We start from the raw sequence: 19,448 nt of genomic DNA, 5'->3' as shown, positions 1-19,448 counted from the left end.
AAATATTAGTATTTAAGTATTAGTGTTAACTATATTAGTATTCGTAGTTAAGAATATTAAGCATTTCTCAGAATACTACCAAAATTAATTTGGTCTCCCAGCCTACAAGCTTGTGCTTCCTCTAATCTATTCTCTGAACTGTAATTAGGATATTCTTTTTTTTTTTAATTTTTAATGTTTATTTTTGACAGAGAGGGAGAGAGAGAGCGAGCACACAAGTGGGTGGGTGGGGCAGAAAGAGAGAGGGAGACACAGAATCCGAAGCAGGCTCTAGGCTCTGAGCTGTCAGCACAGAGCCCGACATGGGGCTCCAACCCACAAACCATGAGATCATGACCTGAGCTGATGTCAGATGCTCAACCAACTGAGCTACCCAGGCACTCCAGGATATTCTTTATAAAATGTATATCTGAGAATATTCTCCTGTCTAAAACCATCCAGTGTTTTCTACTGTTATGAGAATAAAGTCAAAAATCATAGCCATGGCCATTGCAGCCTTAAGCAAGCTGCCTCTGCTTATTTCGTTAACTTAACTTTCTAACTACTGACAAAACCTCTCCTTGACCAAATCTGAGTCTGGCTCCTCTGAGCCCTCCTCTCAGCTAGGCTCTGATGTTGGACTCCATCGTTGGTCCACTTAGTCCAGTTTTTGTTGTTGTTGTTGTTGATGTTGTTGTTGTCACTTAGTCTAGTTTTAGCAAGAATTTGGCTGTTAGTGAAAATTGCTCATTTTTGGCACTTAATCATCCTCTAGATCTGATAAAATTCCTCATCCTCCACTGTCAATGTGTTATCAACCTGGCCTGGCTTCAGTAAGAATTACGCTGAGTCAGTCTAGTAAGAATCTCTCTTATGCCTGATGTTTCTTTCCTCTTAGTTAATTTTCCATTCACTGATCCTCACCCTACACTTTGGCTATAATATTGTCCCCTCAATTGTCCTTGGTGAATTAGAAGTTGAGGCTGATCTCTCTCCCCAACTTCAAAACCCCCATTGCAGCAATCCCTCTTAAAGTCTTCTTTATGGGGGCGCCTGGGTGGCGCAGTCGGTTAAGCGTCCGACTTCAGCCAGGTCACGATCTCGCGGTCCGTGAGTTCGAGCCCCGCGTCAGGCTCTGGGCTGATGGCTCAGAGCCTGGAGCCTGTTTCCGATTCTGTGTCTCCCTCTCTCTCTGCCCCTCCCCCATTCATGCTCTGTCTCTCTCTGTCCCAAAAATAAATAAACGTTGAAAAAAAAAAAAAAGCCTTATGTCTTTAATAAATGTCATGAATAATTTTTTCTTTAACACGGCTCTCCCATAATTTTTTAGCTTCAGTTAACTGGACTATTTTCTCCCACCTCAAGACCTTTGCATGTGCTATTCCTTTGCCTATGAATTTGTTTTCCCAACTGCTGTTGTCTTTCAAACTAAGCGTCATTTTCTCACAGACGTTATTACCTGTACCCTAAGGCTGTTAGCTCTCATACTAGATGTTCCATGGCACCTTGAATTTCTGAACACTCTTCACACTTTCAATTTGTTGTTCATTGTGAACTCCATATGGATAAAGGCAACGTTGGTTTGTTTGCTGGTGTCCTCAACACGTACTATTGATGGGGACATAGTAGACACTCAAATATTAGCTGAAGGTATGAGTAAACACCTAAAGTAAACTTCAACATAAGAACAATAAATTCAAACAGAACACAAACATACAAAAAAGGAGTTTATAATCATTTTTATGTTCACTTATAATTTTAGTATGGCATTAACAACATAGAAACCAAAGACTGACTTAGTGTTTAATTTCTATCAACTGCAGTTTTGGTGTCATTCTATTAAGACATAAGAGAAGTTTTCAAAAGATCCTCTAACTTGACTAATACTGTAAAATATTAATGATGGCGTTGACTGACGCCCAGCTCATCAATAGGCTACAAAAAAGAACATATTCACTTTCCAAAAAAAGTAACAAATCAAACCTCAAGCCAGAATATAACACTGTGTATATTCTTTTCATAACACAATACTGCAGAGTATTCTTTTTCTTCTAGCATCTACATTCGCAGCATTTCAGTGGGACAAAAAAATCTTAGGTGACAAAAAAGTAAGTTAAGCAATTTGCTTTCTTTTTGTGGAGCTTCTAGTTACTATTGGCACTCGAGAAAAATTAATAGTTGTTTTGGCTTTCAAAGCTTTTTTAAAGTATTTAAAAATTGACTGAAGGCTAGAGGAAGGGGCTAAGTTGTGTTTTTCTGTACCAGCAGAAACCATAGGAAACTCCTGTTTTAAAACAGTAGCTGCAGGTTTATCCAAAGGCTTAGGGCTTGTCACCCATTCACGGCAGTGGTGCTTTATCCAGGCCAATAACTGAACATCACTTCCCAGCTGGTGTCCTACATGATGTTCAGAGTCAATAAAGGCAACAGCATATACTTTGTTCATCACTTCCCACTTTTTACGAACAAGTAAGTCCATAAAAACCAAGCCTCCGTAACCATGTACAATGAAGGCAACATCCTTGCCTTCAGTCTTTGAAATGAAGTAATCCCAAATGTAAGCCATGTGTTCTTCAGGAGTGTTGCTGCATCTTTTAGGGGTGCACTGGAGAGGTTGCTGGACAGATAAAAAGTTCTCTTCTGGAACCATTTTTAGGGAAGATGACCCCTTAGTTTGTGTTAAAAGGCCTTTCCGCTCTTCTTCCATGTTTAGGTCGATGAAATTGTCATTGGGGTTTAGCACAATTACATCATAATGTGCCTGCAATGCCATTTGAATACATGGTATCTGACTTCCATGTTGGAGACCATGATGTATTATTGCCTGCTGACTCCACTGACCAGCTCTAAAGACTCCTTGGTCTTGAAGAAGAACAAGAAGAACAGAACGATGACTTGTTAATGCTCTCTCACTCATGAAAAAGAAGCTTCTTGGTTCTTTATCAGCCTCTGGTGGGATATATACTTTTTGTAATTTGCATACTTTCTCCAAAAGCTCATAAATATATTGTTCAAGCAAATAGCCAAGGGCCTGGTAGCGCTTGCTGTTCCTCTCAAAGACATTTTTATAATAGTTAAAAACAAAAGGCCTTTGTGTCTCAGTGTGTCTCAATTCAGCTTTTTCATTGAAGTCATATTTAAGTTCTTCTAGTAAGTCAGATTGTTCAATAAATTTTTGGAAGCTCAGCTCCCGAGTAACTGGTAACCACTGAAAATAAAAAAGCAATAATATGTCAGTGGTAGAAAAAACTAAAAATATCCGCTTGTTAAATTATTCCTGTGGGAAGTCATTCTAAAATTAAGTACTTCACTAATACATTACCCTTTTAATCTAAATTAAGGACTGAGTTAAGGACTTAATCTGAGTTAAGGACTTTAACTCAAAATAATTGTGAATGATGCAAAGTAGTAAGGGATAATTAAGTATGGGAAAATGGCCAGACCATACATAATGACAGAACTGACCCACAATCCATAGCAACTTGCCCAGGAAGCCAACCCCTTATCTACGATAAATAGCCCAGGAAGCCAGCCTGCTATAAGTCAGATTTGTACGAAGTCAGACTACTACCTCTAGTGACAATCCAGCAAGCTAAACAATAACCTCTGTTACAACTGGCCACAAATGGCCAGGACTTGACTAATAACTGAGAGCTTTCCTAATTTTTATCCCTGCTTCCAAATTAGGACCCATGAGAAAAAGCCAAATATGCATCCCTAACCAATCACACAGCATATTCTGCTTTTAGTTAGCCCACCTGCAGCTTCCCCAGGCCAACAGCCTCCAATCAGGACATACCAACAGCCTTTCTTATTTTCCACTATAAAGCTTTCCCAGTTTTCTGCCTTCCTTTGAGTCTCTGCCAAAATGCAAGTGATGTGGTTGACTACATTGATATAGCTAGCACAGAATAAATAGGTTTTGCTTTTCTCATTTGGTTTGGCTTTATTTCCACAGTCAGCATTCAATAATTTTTGCTGTTAAATAAATGGCAGGGGATGGCAGTGGGGGTGAAATGCGAGCCAGGCAGTACAGGTTATGATCAATTTATCTTACAATGAAGATATGGTATTTCAGATGTCTGAGAAGAAAAAAGTGGCTGACTAAAAAGTTAATTTAGACAGTTATTGTGGACAAAGCCTAAAAGGAAAAGAAAAGACTTTGAAAGGTTAAGTGGCTTGCCCTGAAGATTATTCATTAAATTATTATTAAATACACGATTGGGTACTGAGGTTGTCGGACTCTAAAATTCATGTTCTTAACTAATATATGAATATGTTCTCTGCTTAATTTCTTAACATTGACAGTGGTAACCCATGACTCACTTCCAATAAGTAGCAGTGAAAATGATTTTTAATTACACTCATGAAACTATCAAGGCTTATGGCAAAATTAAGATGGTGCTTGCTTACTTTATTTTCTTAACTCTTTTCTCACTTTCTGAAACTTATTCTGATTCCCATATGTAACGGCTATGTTATGAAGGTGTTTCGTTGTCCAAACCACCCAACGTATCTAGACTGTTCTCTATTCCCTCCTGTTCCATTAAAAAACTGTTTTCTGGGGTGCCTGGGTGGCTCAGTTAGTTGAGTGACCAACTTCGGCTCAGGTCATGATCTCGCGGTTTGTGAGTTCAAGCCCTACATCGGGCTCTGTGCTGACAGCTTGGAGCCTGGAGCGTGCTTCGGATTCTGTGTCTTCCCCTCCCCTGCTCACGCTCTGTGTGTGTGTCTCTCTCTCAATAATAAATAAAAAGTTAAAAAAAAAACAACTGTTTTCTTCTAGTGTTGCTGATCTCAGGGGCCATTATGTAATTAATGTCTTTCCAAAGTGTAAATGACAGATAGACCTAATTATCCTTTAAAAGGAGAAGACTTGGGATGCCTGGGTGGCTCAGTCTGTTGGGCTGGGCATCCAACTTCGGCTCAGGTCATGATCTTCATGGCTTGTGAGTTCAAGCCCTGTGTCGGGCTCTGTGCTGACAGCTCAGAGCCTGGAGCCTGGTTCAGATTCTGTGTCCCTCTCTTGCTCTGCCCTTCCCCTGCTGGTGCTCTGTTGCTCTCTCTCAAGAATAAATAAAACATTAAAAAAAAAATTAAAAGGAGAAACCTCTTGGAGGGAAGGTGGGTGGGGAATGGGCAAAATGGGTGATGGGTATTATGGAGGCACTTGCTGTAATGAGCACTGGGTATTGTATGTAAGTGATGAATCTCTAAATTCTACTCTTGAAACCAATATTACACTATACGTTAACTAACTAGAATTTAAATAAATAAATATATAGAGAGAGGTCTGTCGAATTAGATTGATTAAGGTTTAAACCCTAGCTCCAAATTTTCAGTTCGAGTGACTTTCAGCAGGTTCTTACCTTCTATGAGTTTCTTCATCTTCTGAGTTTTACTTTATGCTATTTAATAGTGATCCTTATTACTCTCTATCTTGCTACTCTGCTTTATTTTTCTTCATAGTCTACATTACCACTTAATACATAATTGCTTGTATATTTTTCAACTTTACGTCTTCCCTCACTAGAATGAAAGCTCTAGGAGAACAGGAATTTTATTTAACTACTATATCTTCAGTGTTTAGAATGCCCTCTGGCACATATTATATAAATATTTTTTGAGAGAATAAATGCAAAATAGGGATAACATTATTTCACAAGGCTGTTGTGTGAAATTAACTAATGTAGGCAAAAACCATGCTACATAGTGTCTCATGCATGGAAGGTTCTGTGAAATTAGACAGGATGATATTCATTTTTTGAGAAATGTGAAATAAAAAACCATATATATCTCTTTCCAGCCTTCCTTATTCACTTTAACATTGTGATATTTATCCATTTAATAAATGTATTTCTACATCATTCATTTTGTTTTTGGTGTTCCATTTCTTGAATATGCCATAGTTTAACCATTTTCCTGTGGAAGAACATTTAGATTGCTCTAATTTTCTACTATTATATATAAAACTGAAATGGATATTTTTATAGCTATATTTTTGTGCACATATCAAAAATTTCCCTAGGCAATATACTTGAAGGTGGAATTTCTAGGTTATATCAGCATCTTTCACTTCACCAGACATTGCCAAATTGCTCTTTAAAAAGAAAGTTCTATTTTATAAATTGGCATGGATGACCAGGTTTGCACAGAAAACCAATAGTCTCTCAGATCTAAAATACCCTGTTTAGGGGTGCCTGGCTGGTTCAGTAGAAAGAATATGTGACTCTTGATATTGGGGTCATGAGGTAGAGCCCCATGTTAGGGGTAGAGATTACTTAAATAAATAAAATTTAAAAAATACTGTTTATTCAGATGCTGGTCTGAAAATTGCCTTTTCCTCTACTGAGATACAGTATATTTAAAGCTCAAAGAACTGGGGCGTCTGGGTGGCTCAGTCGGTTGGGTGTCCGACTTCGGCTCAGGTCATGATCGCACAGTCAGTGAGTTCGAGCCCTGAATCAGGCTCTGTGCTGACAGATCAGAGATTGAAGCCTGCTTCGGACTCTGTGTCTCCCCCTCTCTCTGCCCCTCCCCTGCTCATGCTCTGTCTCTCTGTGTCTCAAAAATAAATAAAAACATTAAAAAAAATTTTAAAAAACACATCAATTTCTTCTTCTTAAAAAAAAAAACCTCAAAGAACTAAGCAAAGCATTTTGTTAGCTATTTAACTCTTTTTTAATCAGAAAGTAAAATAAACAAAATCAGTACTTTCATTCTTTTTTAATCAGTATTTAAAAAAAATTTTTTTAATGTTTATTTATTCTTGAGAGAAAGACAGAGTGCAAGTGAGGAGGAGCAGAGAGAGACACAGAATCCGAAGCAGTCTCCAGGCCTTGAGCTATCAGCACAGAGCCCAATGTGGGGCTTGAACTCGTTAACCATGATATCATGACCTGAGCCAAAGTCTGACACCTAACTGACTGAGCCACCCAGGTGCCCCTTAATCAGTATTTTCTAATAGCACATAGCACAACATTTAATGATCTTTTCCACTTTTGTTCAGTTTTTGTATACTTTGTTGTTTGAGACACTTCTCAGGGCTGAAGAATGAGAGTTTGCAAACTGGAAAAACAAAATGGCACATAGATATATAAAGGATAGGTGGTGATGGGGTGAACAGGAGCAAGGTAGAGAGTATCTTCCAGAATGAAAAGCTAGATGATTTCTAGCACATTTTGCTTGGTTAATATCCTCCAACTTGAAACTCTCCCCTAAATTTATATCTAATTGTCTACTAGGTATATTGACTTAGATGTCAAATAGCCATCTCAAGCTTAACATGCCCAAAATACCTTCTTCAATCTACTCTCTCTACTCTTTACTATCTTAGTACATGGCAACTTTATTCTTTCAGTTGCTCATGCTTTAAATGGTCCTTCTCTCTTTTACACTCAATCCAATCAATCAGCAAATCTTTAGGCTCTTATTTTTTTTTAATGTATTTTAATTTTTTATTTTTTGAGAGAGTGCATGGGTGTGCAGGGGAGGGGAGAGGGAAAGAGAGAGAGAGAGAGAGAGAGAGAGAGAGAGAGAGAGAGAGAGAGAGAGAGAGAGAGAATCCCAAGCAGGCTCCATCTCAGGAACGTGAGCTCATGCCCTGAGCCAAAATCAAGAGTCACATGTGAAGCTCAACAGACTGAGCCACCCAGGCATCCCTAGGCTCTGTTATTTGAAATACACCTGTAATCTAATCACTCATCACCCTTCCACCTCTATCACCCTAGTTCAACTCAACAATAACTTTATCAAGTAACATTATCAAGTCTCCTATATAATCTCTTTGTATAAGCTCTTATCATCATGCAGTCTGTTTTCCACATAGCAGCTAGAGTGATCTTTTCAAAACCTCTGAATTGGATCTCACACACCTGTTCAAAATTCTCAACGGTTTCCCCTCTCAGAATAAAAGATTAGGTCCTTATCACTGCCTGCAAGGTCCTACATGGCCCTTAGCTCTTCAATGTCATTGCCTTACTTGCCTACTCATCTAGCTGCATGATCTGGCTCTTAGCTCTTTCTCAGGTGTCATTTCCCACTATGCTCTTGCTTACTTCACTCTAGCCACACCTGGCCTTTTTGCCTCCAACTGTGAAGCAAGCTCCTGTTTAGGGCATTCCCCCTCACTATGCCTACAGCTTGGAACACTCTTCCTGTAGATATTTCATTTCCTTCACATTTCTGTCCACTTGTTATCTGATCAGAGATGTGAGCATTCTATCTGAAAGGGCAATTCTAATTCTTCCTCATTCTCCTATCTATGCTTAGCTCCTTCCCTTCTCTTTCCTTCCTTTCCCTTCACTTTCCTCCCTCTACCTCTCTTTTTTTAAAGCACTTATTTCCTACTAGCTGACATATACTTGCTTATTTTCTGCACCCCCTTCCCCTGCCAACCCATTAGAATGTAAGTTCCATGAGAACAGGGACAAAGACTTTGTTTTGTTCACTACTGTATCTCTAGTTCTTGGAATAATGCCCGGTACATACTAAGCACTTAAATATTATTGTTAGAAATTTACGATTTTTGCTAAGGGAATAAGTTAGTAAAGAGCAAAAGACCTCTAGCTGCATATACAGGAGAAAGATGCACACAAAGCTCTCTAAAAATTATAGAGGCTTCTTGTATAATTTTAAAGTTAATAAATGTCAATTTATTAATCATTCTTAGAAAATATCCTATGCATTTATGTTTTTTTTCTTTTACAAATCAAGATGGTTCATTTAAATAAAGGAGAAAAATCATCAAACTGTTTTTAGTTCTCTAAGGATTGGGTTGGAACAAGATAGCTTAGTTTTAGGAATAAGATTATTAGAGCTGCAAAGCATGTTATTGATATTCATTGTTAATGTGTTTTTTTTATAGAGAAGTAAGGATTTTCAAAGTAAAATGACATACCCAAAGTAACTCAGGCAGCTCTAGGAGACTGAGAGAAGATTCATTTTTACCGGTGATCTTGTAAATGCATAATATTTAACTTATTTCATTCATCTTCCAAAAATTTAGTGAAGGTATTTGTTAGACACTTAGTGTCTTACATCAAGTAGCCTAGTCATTTTACATTGAATGGAATAATGGAGAATAGTATATAATCATTAATTAGAATATTAGGGGTGCCTGGGTGGCTCAGTTGATTAAGCATCTTATTTTGGCTCAGGTCATGATCTTATGCTACATGAGTTTGGAGCCTCCTGTTGGGCTCTGCGCTGACAGCATGGAGCCTGGAGCCTGCTTTGGATTCTGCGTGTCTCTCTCTCTCTCTGCCCCTCCCCCTTCGTACTCTCTCTCAAAAATAAATATAAGAAAAATTAAAAAAGTAATAATTATTAACGAGAATTTCAAATTAGGTTCTTCTAGTAACCTGGATTAGGTGATTGACACAGCTGTTATTTTTTTGTTTTAGGGATGGCTATTGTTTCTAATTACTTATTTAAAAAATTTTTTTTTAACGTTTATTCATTTTTTGAGAAAAAGAGAGAGACAGAGCGTGAGTGGGAAAGGGGCAGAGAGAGGGAGACACAGAATCCAAAGCAGGCTCCAGGCTCTGAGCTGTCAGCACAGAGCCCAATAGGGGCTCGAACTCATGAACTGCGAGATCATGACCTGAGCTGAAGTTGGACGCTCAACTGACTGAGCCACCCAGGCGCCCCTCTAATTATTTATTTTAAAAATTGTAGTATAATATACTAAAATTTACTATTTTAGCCATTTTTAGTTGTACAGTTCAGTGACATTAAATAGATTCACATTGTTGTGCCACCATTACTGCTATCTATCCATAGAACGTTTTTCATCTTGCCAAAATCTAACTTTGTAACCATTAAGGGATAACTACTCATTTCCCCATTGCCCCAGCCCCTAGCAAACCATTCTACTTTCTAGGAATTTGACAAGTGAGTAGTTGGGGCAATAGAATCACAGATGCACATAATTTTAATTAGCTTGATTTTAAGGAGCTCCTTTTCTCTCCAGGATCATCAATTGGCTTTACTAAGCAATATTTTACATTCTTCACAGATGAACAGTAAGCTTTTATGAAAATAAAATTTTACAACCTGAGAAGTTAGCATCTAAAACCCTGGTTACTCAGTAATACCTTATTATAGTGATTATAGTCCTTTGGTATACTTTGGAGGTCTTTTGTATATCCTATGCCATTAGGAAGCACAGAGTGAAGGATGCTTCACTCAGAAAATTTAAGAATATCTAAATGCTTTTTATTACAATGACCATGATTTTATTTATTTAGAAAAACAAAATAAAGAATCCTAGAAAACATGTCTTAAGAAAATAATTACTATTTTCATACAAAAGCAGATTATTCTCAACACAGAATGCAAAAATGAAGTTTTTTACTAAAATTATGCTTGTAGACAATTCTATTTAGTAAATTACAGAAAAAAACTAGAAAATGATAAAGCTAATGAAATAACTATGTGAAAGGTTCAAAAAAAGCAAACTAAATCCCTTCCTCCTAGGATTCCTTCTCCCTACCTACCTCTCCCCAGGAAAGACTAAGGTGGCTGAATTTAATGTAGCTCAGGTAAAGACACAGAAATAGGCTATTAGAAATAGAAAGAAAAATAGAATAGAATAGAAATAGAATATTAGAAATAGAAAGAAAAAAAGTTAGATGTCACCAAATCTTGGGTTTCTCAAATTTGAGTATGCGACAGAAGTTTCTAGAAAAGTTAAAGAAAAAAAAGTTTAGTCAACTATTATAAAGAGAAACATCTCATAACAACTGATAGCTAGTGTTGCCAGCCATCCCTAAAGGGCCTTCCAATGCTTCTCTCTCTCTCCTAAAGTAACCACTCTGGACTTTTATAGAAATCAGTGCTTTGCATTTCTTTATGGTTTTATCTCCTAAGTATACAGCGCTATAAATTATAGTTCAGTGTTATACTTAAAAAAAGAAAAAATTGATATGTCTTCCTGGGATAAATTTTAAACATACAGATTATCAGGTCCCACTTGTAGGAGATTCTGATTTAAAAGGTCTGAGGTGGGACCTGGAGTAGGTAGTTTAAGAAAAGATGCTCCCAAATAATTCTGAAAACTAGATTTTTGGATTTACCGACTTTGTGCAGTCCTAGACCCTACGTTTCATGTTTCTTGATTTGGATTATTCAGAGGCAAGTGGGTACCAAAAGTTAAAGGCTAAAGAAGATGAGACTACCTAAAGCCTCAGTTTTTACTAACAATAATACAAATTGAAAAATTTCTCTTGAAACTAATGTATTAAGGCACATTTCTGTGCCTCAATAACAACAGAAAAGTGCCTTAATACATTATGTGTGCCTAAGAAACAGATGTGCCTAAGAAACAAATGTATTAAGGCAAAGAAATGCTAAATAAATGAAACATTTTAAGATAGGACACTTCAAAGAAGTTAGCAGTATATGTACAAGATACCTTGGGCTTGGCTGGCTCAGGGCCAAATGACAGTTTAGGGATCTTAGGTTAAAGATTTGTGCACAGATTCCTTCTATAGCTTTTTGGACAACAGATTATCCATCTACTCCTCAAATACCTAGAGTTACTGCAGGTTTTCATAACTTGTGGAAACAGGCCGTTCCACTGCAGGGCAGTTACAGTTGCTGACTGTTAAAAAAAAAAAAAGATATCTTTAAAACTAACTTAAAAAGATACCTTTAAAAGTAAACAATCTTATGTATCTTTTCATGAATTACAGATTACTTCATTTATATGTGGAAGAAAAACTTGCTTCACATAAGAATTCTCAGTATTTTAAAGATAAAAGTCAATTACTAATGAAAATGGAGCAAATAGCAACATAACTCCATGTATCTTTGCAAACTGTAGGCTTTCCTGGAGCCCATGGTAAGAAATTCCACATTGTTTCTTTTAGTTTTTAAAATAGGAAGTCCAGATATCTACAGTGCCCATCTAAACCTCTTTACATTCATATTGTACTTAAAGTTAACTCACTTGTGATGAGAAAGGGCCTTTTGCAGATTTTATTAAGCTCTCTTCAAAGAAATTGTTAATCCAGGGGTAAAATAAAGGGTTGATCAATTTCATACTGTCTCTTTGTCTTGAAACTATTAAAACCAAACCCAATGCATAGAACAAAAATAAAAATATAATACTTAATGTAATCACTTTTATGCACCTTTAATGCTCAATAAAGAGCCGTACCCATTAGATAACACCTGTCCATTGTCTCTTATAAAATACTGGGCTGATGAATTTCTAATCTCAAATAATTTTAATTTGAAAGGTTCTATACAGTGTGAGTTAAATGTACATAAGCAAAATGACATTATCCCCAAACATACTAAGACAATCACTTTTTTTTTTTTTTTTTTTGGTCGTTCTTATTTTTAACATAAGAAACCTCTCACCTGAGCATCACTTATTTTTATGAAAGGCAAAATGAGGTCAAGTGACTCTCTCAAAAGTAGAAACTGAACTTTTAGTCCTTTAGTTGTTTGCAATGCAGTTAACTATGAGACAGAGGTTAATGCTCTAACAATAAAAATACTGGTCCAAAAGCAAATTTGAAATTCTTGAGCTTCAAGTTCATTTATCTTCAAACGTTATTTGAAACAAGTTCCAATTCAAAGAGACAAATTGGCTACACGGTATATTTGTTTCAAGAAGTCTAAGTGACACATTTGCTAACTGAATAATTAACTTCTTATAATTTCATTTCTTATAAGCTAATGTCTTACTGCTAAACTTTAAAACCACTTACTTTTATGGAAGCTGCTAATTTGGGTAGAAATGGATAAGGCCTACTTACACTTTCCTTTTTTATGTTCCCATCTCTCAGCTCTATTTCCATCTTTTGCAGTTAATTTGTTTCCTACAATATTGGCAAATGAATTAAGCTGGTTTGATTCCGGAGTATAATTATTCAATGAAAAACGTTGATTTATGAAGAAACTTAAAATTCAGCTATTTTTTTTCTTTAAACAGTGTTTTGCTTTGCTAAACAGAAATAAACTAGGGCCTCTAAATGAAACCCTTGTCGTGAATTTCAATCTCATCAAGCTCTGAAATATTCCTGCTTTTCAACTATTCCTGCCCTGTAAAACACTCCCCCGGGGCCCAAGAGCCCAAATAGGCTTTAACACCTGGAGGCTTACCTGTACTTCAGCACACATCATACAGTAATTAAGGACGCTTGACTCAAGAAGCAGGAGACTGGGCTCTAGGGCCAGTTAGGTAAGTCCCTTTATTGGCCTTGGTCAAATGGGGAAAGGGGATGGGATGTTAAGCTCAAGTAGCTCCAAGATCCCTTCTGCTTGGAACATTCTAAGATCGTTTTGCCTCTGACTAATCATGTTTGAGTTGAATTATGTTTAACTTACTCTGCTTACATCTTACACATTTAAAAAACTAATATGTATATCGTGGCCAATAAAACAGGGCAGTTTTCTAAACTGATGAGCCCTTTGAAAGAACTGAAAAAGAAAAATAAGTCTAAAAATAGTCTGAGTTCATTGAGGACTGGGCTAGTCTCTTAAGTACTTTAATAATAGTTGAACGAATTCCAGTTTACAGACATCCACTTTCTATAACTTCAGCGTTTTATGTTTTAAAAAAACTGAGTTCTAGTTTACCTTTTTTTCTGGACCTTTAAAAATGATGAGTGTGAATTTTAAAAAGAGATCCTCTTTATTACTATGACATTTTTCCTCAGCTGACCAAATACATTTCCACTCCAAATGCTAAGCCAATGTCTAAGCTAACAGGTGGCTTTACCGCCTTTTTATTTCTGAGTTTGAGGACACTCTTGAGGACAAGTAGCTAGGAGAGACCGTGTAGTATTCCTCTTATTTTCATTTTTCTGGGCCACCTCGCGAGAGTCATTAAACTACAGGAATTCCCAAGGTTTCCCCTTTTTCAATTTTCAGTCTACCCCAGCCTTGAAAGTAAACACAGCCGCAGACGATCTCTGGCTAAAACCACGCACACAACCTCACTTTCCGATAGGCTCAGAGATAATAAGAATAGTACCACTAAATAGGCATTCGAGGTGGCAACCCGCAGAGAAAACAAGTCCCAGGAAGTGATTTCCGGGTGAGGTGGGAGGGGCAGCTGATTTCCGGTCTGAGGGCAGGCGACGGCTCTTGCGCAAGCGCTGTTCGTACTTTCCTGGCTTTCCTTCCCCCCCCTCCCCTCCCCCTCTCTTCCCCAGCCTGAGGGGTCTTGAGGTGACAGCGACAGCAACTGCGACTCCAGCAGGAGGAAGAGAAGATGGACAAGGGGAAGGCCGGGCGACGTCGATCTTCATCCGGTGAGAACGGGTCGGAGGAGGGCTGAGCATATTCTCTTCAACCTTGGGCAAATGGGAGGTACAGGCGGCGACGGGTGCGGCGGCCCGGACCAGAGAGGGCTCGGGCTCGAGCTCCCGTGGGGGCTCGGGCTCCCGTTCGCGCGGGGAGGGGAGGGGCGGGGAGGGTGCGAGCGGAGGGGCGCGCACAATGGAAGACTCCCGGGGCGCCCCCGCCTCTGCCAGTCGGAGACCGAGTCCTAGCTGTCATCAAAGCCCTGGGCGCTCTTAACCCCAACACCCCTTCAGGTTTTCCCTCGTCCCCCGAACACCTTGCGTGAGTCTCGTCGGCCCAGGAATCTTCCCGGTTGGCTTGCCGCTCCCCTGCCACGCCTTCTTCTAATTCCACCAGTGTACCAGTTTCACTTCCAGCCCCCGACCCCACTTTTCCTCTATTTCTTTGATTCTCGATTCAGCTTCCTTCTCACCCCCTTACCTCGGGGCAGGTATAGCCGCGGCTGCAAAGGGGGAGAGGCGGGGCTTGTTAATTGACACTTCATCGCTCAGATCCGCGCTGCGACGGGTTTCGTTCTTTTGAACAGGCCCTCTTAATAACCTTTTTCTTTTCCAGCCTCCTGCTGCTTCTTCCAGAAGTGAGTAAAAAGTCGAACAAAGGATTTGAAGTTGTGCTTCCATTGTGTTTTTATTCGCCGTGTATTTTTGTTTTTGAAATTGCTTTATGGCTTCAGCTCGGGGTACTACATGTTGGAAACCCAAAAGTGGAGTTGTAAGACATGAGGTAGAGCTCCTCGTAGTCAACAAGTTTTTGTCAAAGATCTCATCTGCTAAGAGTACCTCATTTCCTCGTGTTAAGTCCTGTGGATGCACTAGAGGAGGAGGGGGGAGGACTCTATTTTTAATAAGCTTACAGTTCAGTCCACAAACTAACACCCAATGAATCAGTTAATTCATTGTCTCCTTTCTTACTGTACCGTTTATTTTTGCAGAGACAGTCTTAGCAATTACAAATTTATTAGGAGTCTCTGATGGCAGTGCGCCTCAAACCTTTTTCTGACTTATTTGCAAAGGAGGAGTGAACAGGATTTCTGGGACAGTGCTTGAAGCAGTTAAAAACCTGACTCCCTTTTCATAAGCAACCGTGTGTGTGTGTGTGTGTGTGTGTGTGTGTGTGTGTGTGTGCGCGCGCGCGCGCGCGCGTGCGTGTGTGTGTTTCCTAGGGATATTCTTTGCCTTTGAAAGTATGTGCATTACATATATGAAAGTACCGGCCTGCAATAGATCAGTGTTTATTTTAATATACTTTTTTTCCTCTTCTAAGACCTTCATGTAAAATTTACACATTAGGAAAATGCGCATTGTTTATCTGCTGCCAATTGCATGCTTTCTAACAGAGCTTTAGGGATTATTATTCTTCAGTTTAAGATGCACAGCCTTTTTTCAATAAGTGCATTTCATCTTAATACATTTCTTTTGAGGGCGAGCAGCAAGATATTAACCCTATCCTTCAGCAAATCCCATCTCCTTTCACTTGTCACACTTATTTATTACAGTTAACATGATGCAAGTAGCTGTGGGAGGTAAAATTTGAAAACACAGCTGTTATTTCATAAAAGATAGTGATGTTTATGTTACCTATACCTCTGCAGAAGTTTTTTTTTTTTTTTCCTGGTGATTTTCTTTTTGGAGCTGTCCTTTCTGAAAAATAATTGCTATTGTATAAAACCCATTTTCAAATCTAATATTATCTAGCTGTTTTCCAGTATTCATCTGGTTTTAAGAGACGAATATTAATTTTTAAGAATGATTCTAAAGTATGTTTAATTTTCTCCACAGATTATCAGAAATAAAACTAATCAGTTGGTTTGAAGGGATTCTGGATTCTGTGTGATATTTGTATGCATATATTTGCCATTTCATTAGGAGTGGTTGCTAACTTGAACTCATGACCGGAAGTGACATTTGTGGTCATCAGAATTTCCAAGTACCCAAAGAGAGGAATTTGGTTAATAAAATAGGAAGAATTCTATTTAGTTAGAAGTAGAATGTAGATAGCAGTAGGGAAAAAAAAAAAAAAAAAATGAAGTCTCAAAGTTTCCTCCGTGAGACTGCACTAGGTTTCCCTAAAACATACACCTAAAGAAGAAACTGTGAAGGGTTACATAGTGTATTGCTGATATATCTTTTAGTTGCAAGTAGCACTCACTTGCAATTGGTTTAAGTTAAACACAAAACAAGTATTTATGGATTCATGTAACTGATAACTCTAAGAGTGGGATGGTTTCCAGCATGGTTATAATCTGCTTTAGGCACTGGTTCTTAAGGTGTGTTGGGGACCTCTGGGTTCCCTTAGACCCTTCTGGGTTTGTGAGGTCAAAATTGTTTTTGTAACAATTCTAAGACATTGTTTACCTTTTCCTCTTATTCTCCCACATGTGTACAGTAGAGTTTTCCAGAGGCTACATGACATGTATCACAACAAATTGAATGCAGAAACAGATGGGAGGGAAACAGTTGTCTTTTATTAAGCTAGACATGAAAGAGATTTGCAAATAAGTAAAATACTGCCATTCTTCTCAGCATTAAAACAATTATTTTTCATATAATACTTGAGCCATGTTAGCATGCAATGAGTTTATTGTTTTTAAATGAATTGATATTTTAAAATTAAAAGAAAAATTTTATAAGTAGCAGAATCACAAAAGCTCTGATTAACTTACTTTTCTGTAATGTGTCCATGAGTCAGGAATTAAGCACAAAACACCTTTGAGCAGTGAGACGAGAAATTACAAAGTCTGTATGCTAAAGTTTACTTGTGAGAAGCTTCTCTAGCTTTTCTTTAGAGTACATTGTCTCTATATTTTAAAATTATTTGTAACCCCAATGAGCATGAGTATCTTATTTTCAAGTTCACAGAATATCAAAAGCAGTAAATTAAATGGGACACAGATAAAAAATTTACTGGTGCCAGAGACGGGTCCACTAACAACTGAGTGAAATAATAAATAATGCACAGGCCATTCAAGGGAGAATGACCATTAGAAATGTTTAATAACGAAAGTATAACAGATAAATTAGAGTCAAGATAACAATTTTCAAATGAATCTTTGATTTCAAACAGGAAAGTTCAAGTGAATTTTAGGTTTTCAATGGATTGCTTCAGGCAACATGCAAGGAATCATTGTTCACTTTCATTTAAGTTAAGGGTACATACGTTGAGTACTTTGGTACTAAGCAGTGTACTAAGAATTTTAGGGACTTTAATTCTTTCAAAAGCCCTGTGAAGTGGTTATTATTTCTGATATACAGATGAGACAACTGGATTTAGAGAGGGTAAGCAACTGTTAGCAATAGCAAGTAAGAAGCAGAGCCAGGATTCAAAGTCTGGTCTGATTACAAAATATATAGTTTTAACTTCTTTTGCTGTCACAGGGCATGGGTGAGTCTCACTTGGAAAAAAGAAGTTTCTGTGGACAAATAAGTATGAGAGCTGTAGTTACAAGAAAAATTAATTTATTGCAGAATTTTTAGAGCCTTTGTTATGCTATAGTACACTGAGCCTCTGCAAAAGAGTAGCTGAGCATGCACTGTTATTCAAACAAGTGAAACTCTTCTCTCCTCCCCCCCCCCCCCACCCCGTTTTATCTTGAGGATCTAGTGTCCCATGATGATATGCCTTTATTTTTTTAGTAGCCCCTGGTGCTATCTGCATATTTTGCATTATAGGTGTAATGAACGATACTTGAAAGTCAAAATCAGAATCTGCAATTAATCATGATAAAACTACATTATGTGCATAGATGTTAGCTGAAGCCATTGGCATGAATGGAATTACCCACAGAACGTACAGAGTGAAAAACATCTTGAATCACATACATTTAATTTCAATGTAAAGAGGAAGAGACATTGGTGGGCAGATGGGCAAATTAGGAAACAAGGAGAGTGAAAAGCAATGTAAATTACAGAGTTAAAATAGTGTGAGAGTGCTGAATTTGGCAATTAGGTTACTTTTACCACTGATTTTAGTAGGACGGAAGCCAGATTTCAAGAGGCTGAATGAAACAAGGAAAACAAAATGTAAAAAAAAAAAAAAAAAAAAAAGAAAGAAAAAGAAAAAAAAGATTTCTGAGCAAGTTGGAGTAGGACATTAGGTAGAAAGGAATTTTTTTCCCTTAAGACTCTAAGACACTTAAATCAGATTGATATGGAGCTGGAAAGGGGTCAGTGGAAAGAGAAAGGTATTAAGTAGGAGATAATTGATGGGGTGAGGTTTCAAAAGAAATGGGGGAGATTGGAATCAAGAGTTTCTTGAGATGTGCAGAAAGGAGGGAAGATGGTTAAAGATACAAATAAATTTTGAGAAGTTAATGATATTGTAGTCATGGCTTCTAAGTGAAGCAAAGAAAGATCATCTTTTGAAAAAACAAAAAAGACTTTCAAGTGGTAATAGGAGCTCAAAATGGAATAAGTAGTCAGGGATGAATAAAAGAACTGTTAACTAACTTTGAAAGTCTTTGTTAAAACAAGTGTGACTTTTGGGGCACCTGGGTGGCTCAGTAGGTTAAGTGGCTGACTTGGGCTCAGGTCATGATCTTGCAGGCCATGGGTTCAAGCCCTATGTGGGGCTCTGTGCACCTAGCTTAGAGCCTGGAGCCTGCTTCAACTTCTGTCTCCCTCTCTCTCTGCCCCTCCCCTGTTCACACTGTGTGTGTCTCTCTCAAAAATGAATAAACATTAAAAGAAAAAAAAACAAGTGTGAGTTTTGTAGTTAGTAGTAGTAATAGTAGTAGGTAGTATTTGCAGTTACTATTTTGTGACTTTCTTCAGAAGTGCTAACAAGTCTAAGAGCAAGAATTTGGGGCAAAAAACATATCTTTTATAAAGGGAGAGGGAGCTAATAACACATTTGCAGATTTTTTTTAAAGTTTATTTTGAGAGAGAGAGAATCCCACGCAGCCTCCACACTGTCTGTGTAGAGCCTGATGCGGGGCTCAATCTCAAGAACTGTGTCAAAATCAAGAGTCGGAACTTAACTGACAGAACCACCCAGATGCCCCTGAAAATGTTTTTGTAGAATATTCCCAATGTACCTCTCACCTTTTGCTTCATTCCCCCGCTTCCCAATTACAAAAATCTATCTGGTCATATGGTTCAACCAACATTTGTTGAACACCTATTGGACTTTTGCTGGGTAATATTTTATTT

At 37.9% G+C, this 19,448-nt stretch overlaps 2 protein-coding genes across 9 annotated transcripts in view; one reads left to right on the top strand and one right to left on the bottom strand.

Moving 5' to 3' along the window:
- Nucleotides 1-1,702: 1,702 nt before the first annotated feature.
- LOC123610801 (putative protein FAM172B) lies at nucleotides 1,703-13,812 on the bottom strand. The gene is made up of 2 exons (XM_045501870.1): nucleotides 13,096-13,812; nucleotides 1,703-3,187 (listed from the first exon to the last, which is right to left on the bottom strand). The coding sequence occupies exons 1-2, from the start codon at nucleotides 13,114-13,116 to the stop codon at nucleotides 2,093-2,095; spliced, it is 1,116 nt and encodes a 371-aa protein (XP_045357826.1). The 5' UTR covers nucleotides 13,117-13,812; the 3' UTR covers nucleotides 1,703-2,092.
- Nucleotides 13,813-14,135: 323 nt separating this feature from the next.
- Nucleotides 14,136-19,448, top strand: part of SENP7 (SUMO specific peptidase 7) — a 164,171-nt gene continuing 158,858 nt past the window's right edge. For 7 of the 8 annotated variants that reach the window (XM_045501865.1, XM_045501864.1, XM_045501863.1 and 4 more), the window contains exon 1: nucleotides 14,136-14,249. In XM_045501865.1, coding sequence (XP_045357821.1) covers nucleotides 14,210-14,249 — 40 coding nt within the window. In that variant the 5' untranslated portion in view covers nucleotides 14,136-14,209. The remainder of the gene's footprint in view (nucleotides 14,250-19,448) is intronic. The other variant, XM_045501860.1, reaches the window with a different exon arrangement.

Source organism: Leopardus geoffroyi, chromosome C2, assembly GCF_018350155.1.
Source record: "Leopardus geoffroyi isolate Oge1 chromosome C2, O.geoffroyi_Oge1_pat1.0, whole genome shotgun sequence".
NCBI lineage: Eukaryota > Metazoa > Chordata > Mammalia > Carnivora > Felidae > Leopardus > Leopardus geoffroyi.
Note: the sequence above shows the minus strand (reverse complement) of the source record. Positions and strands in the feature narration are given on the sequence as shown.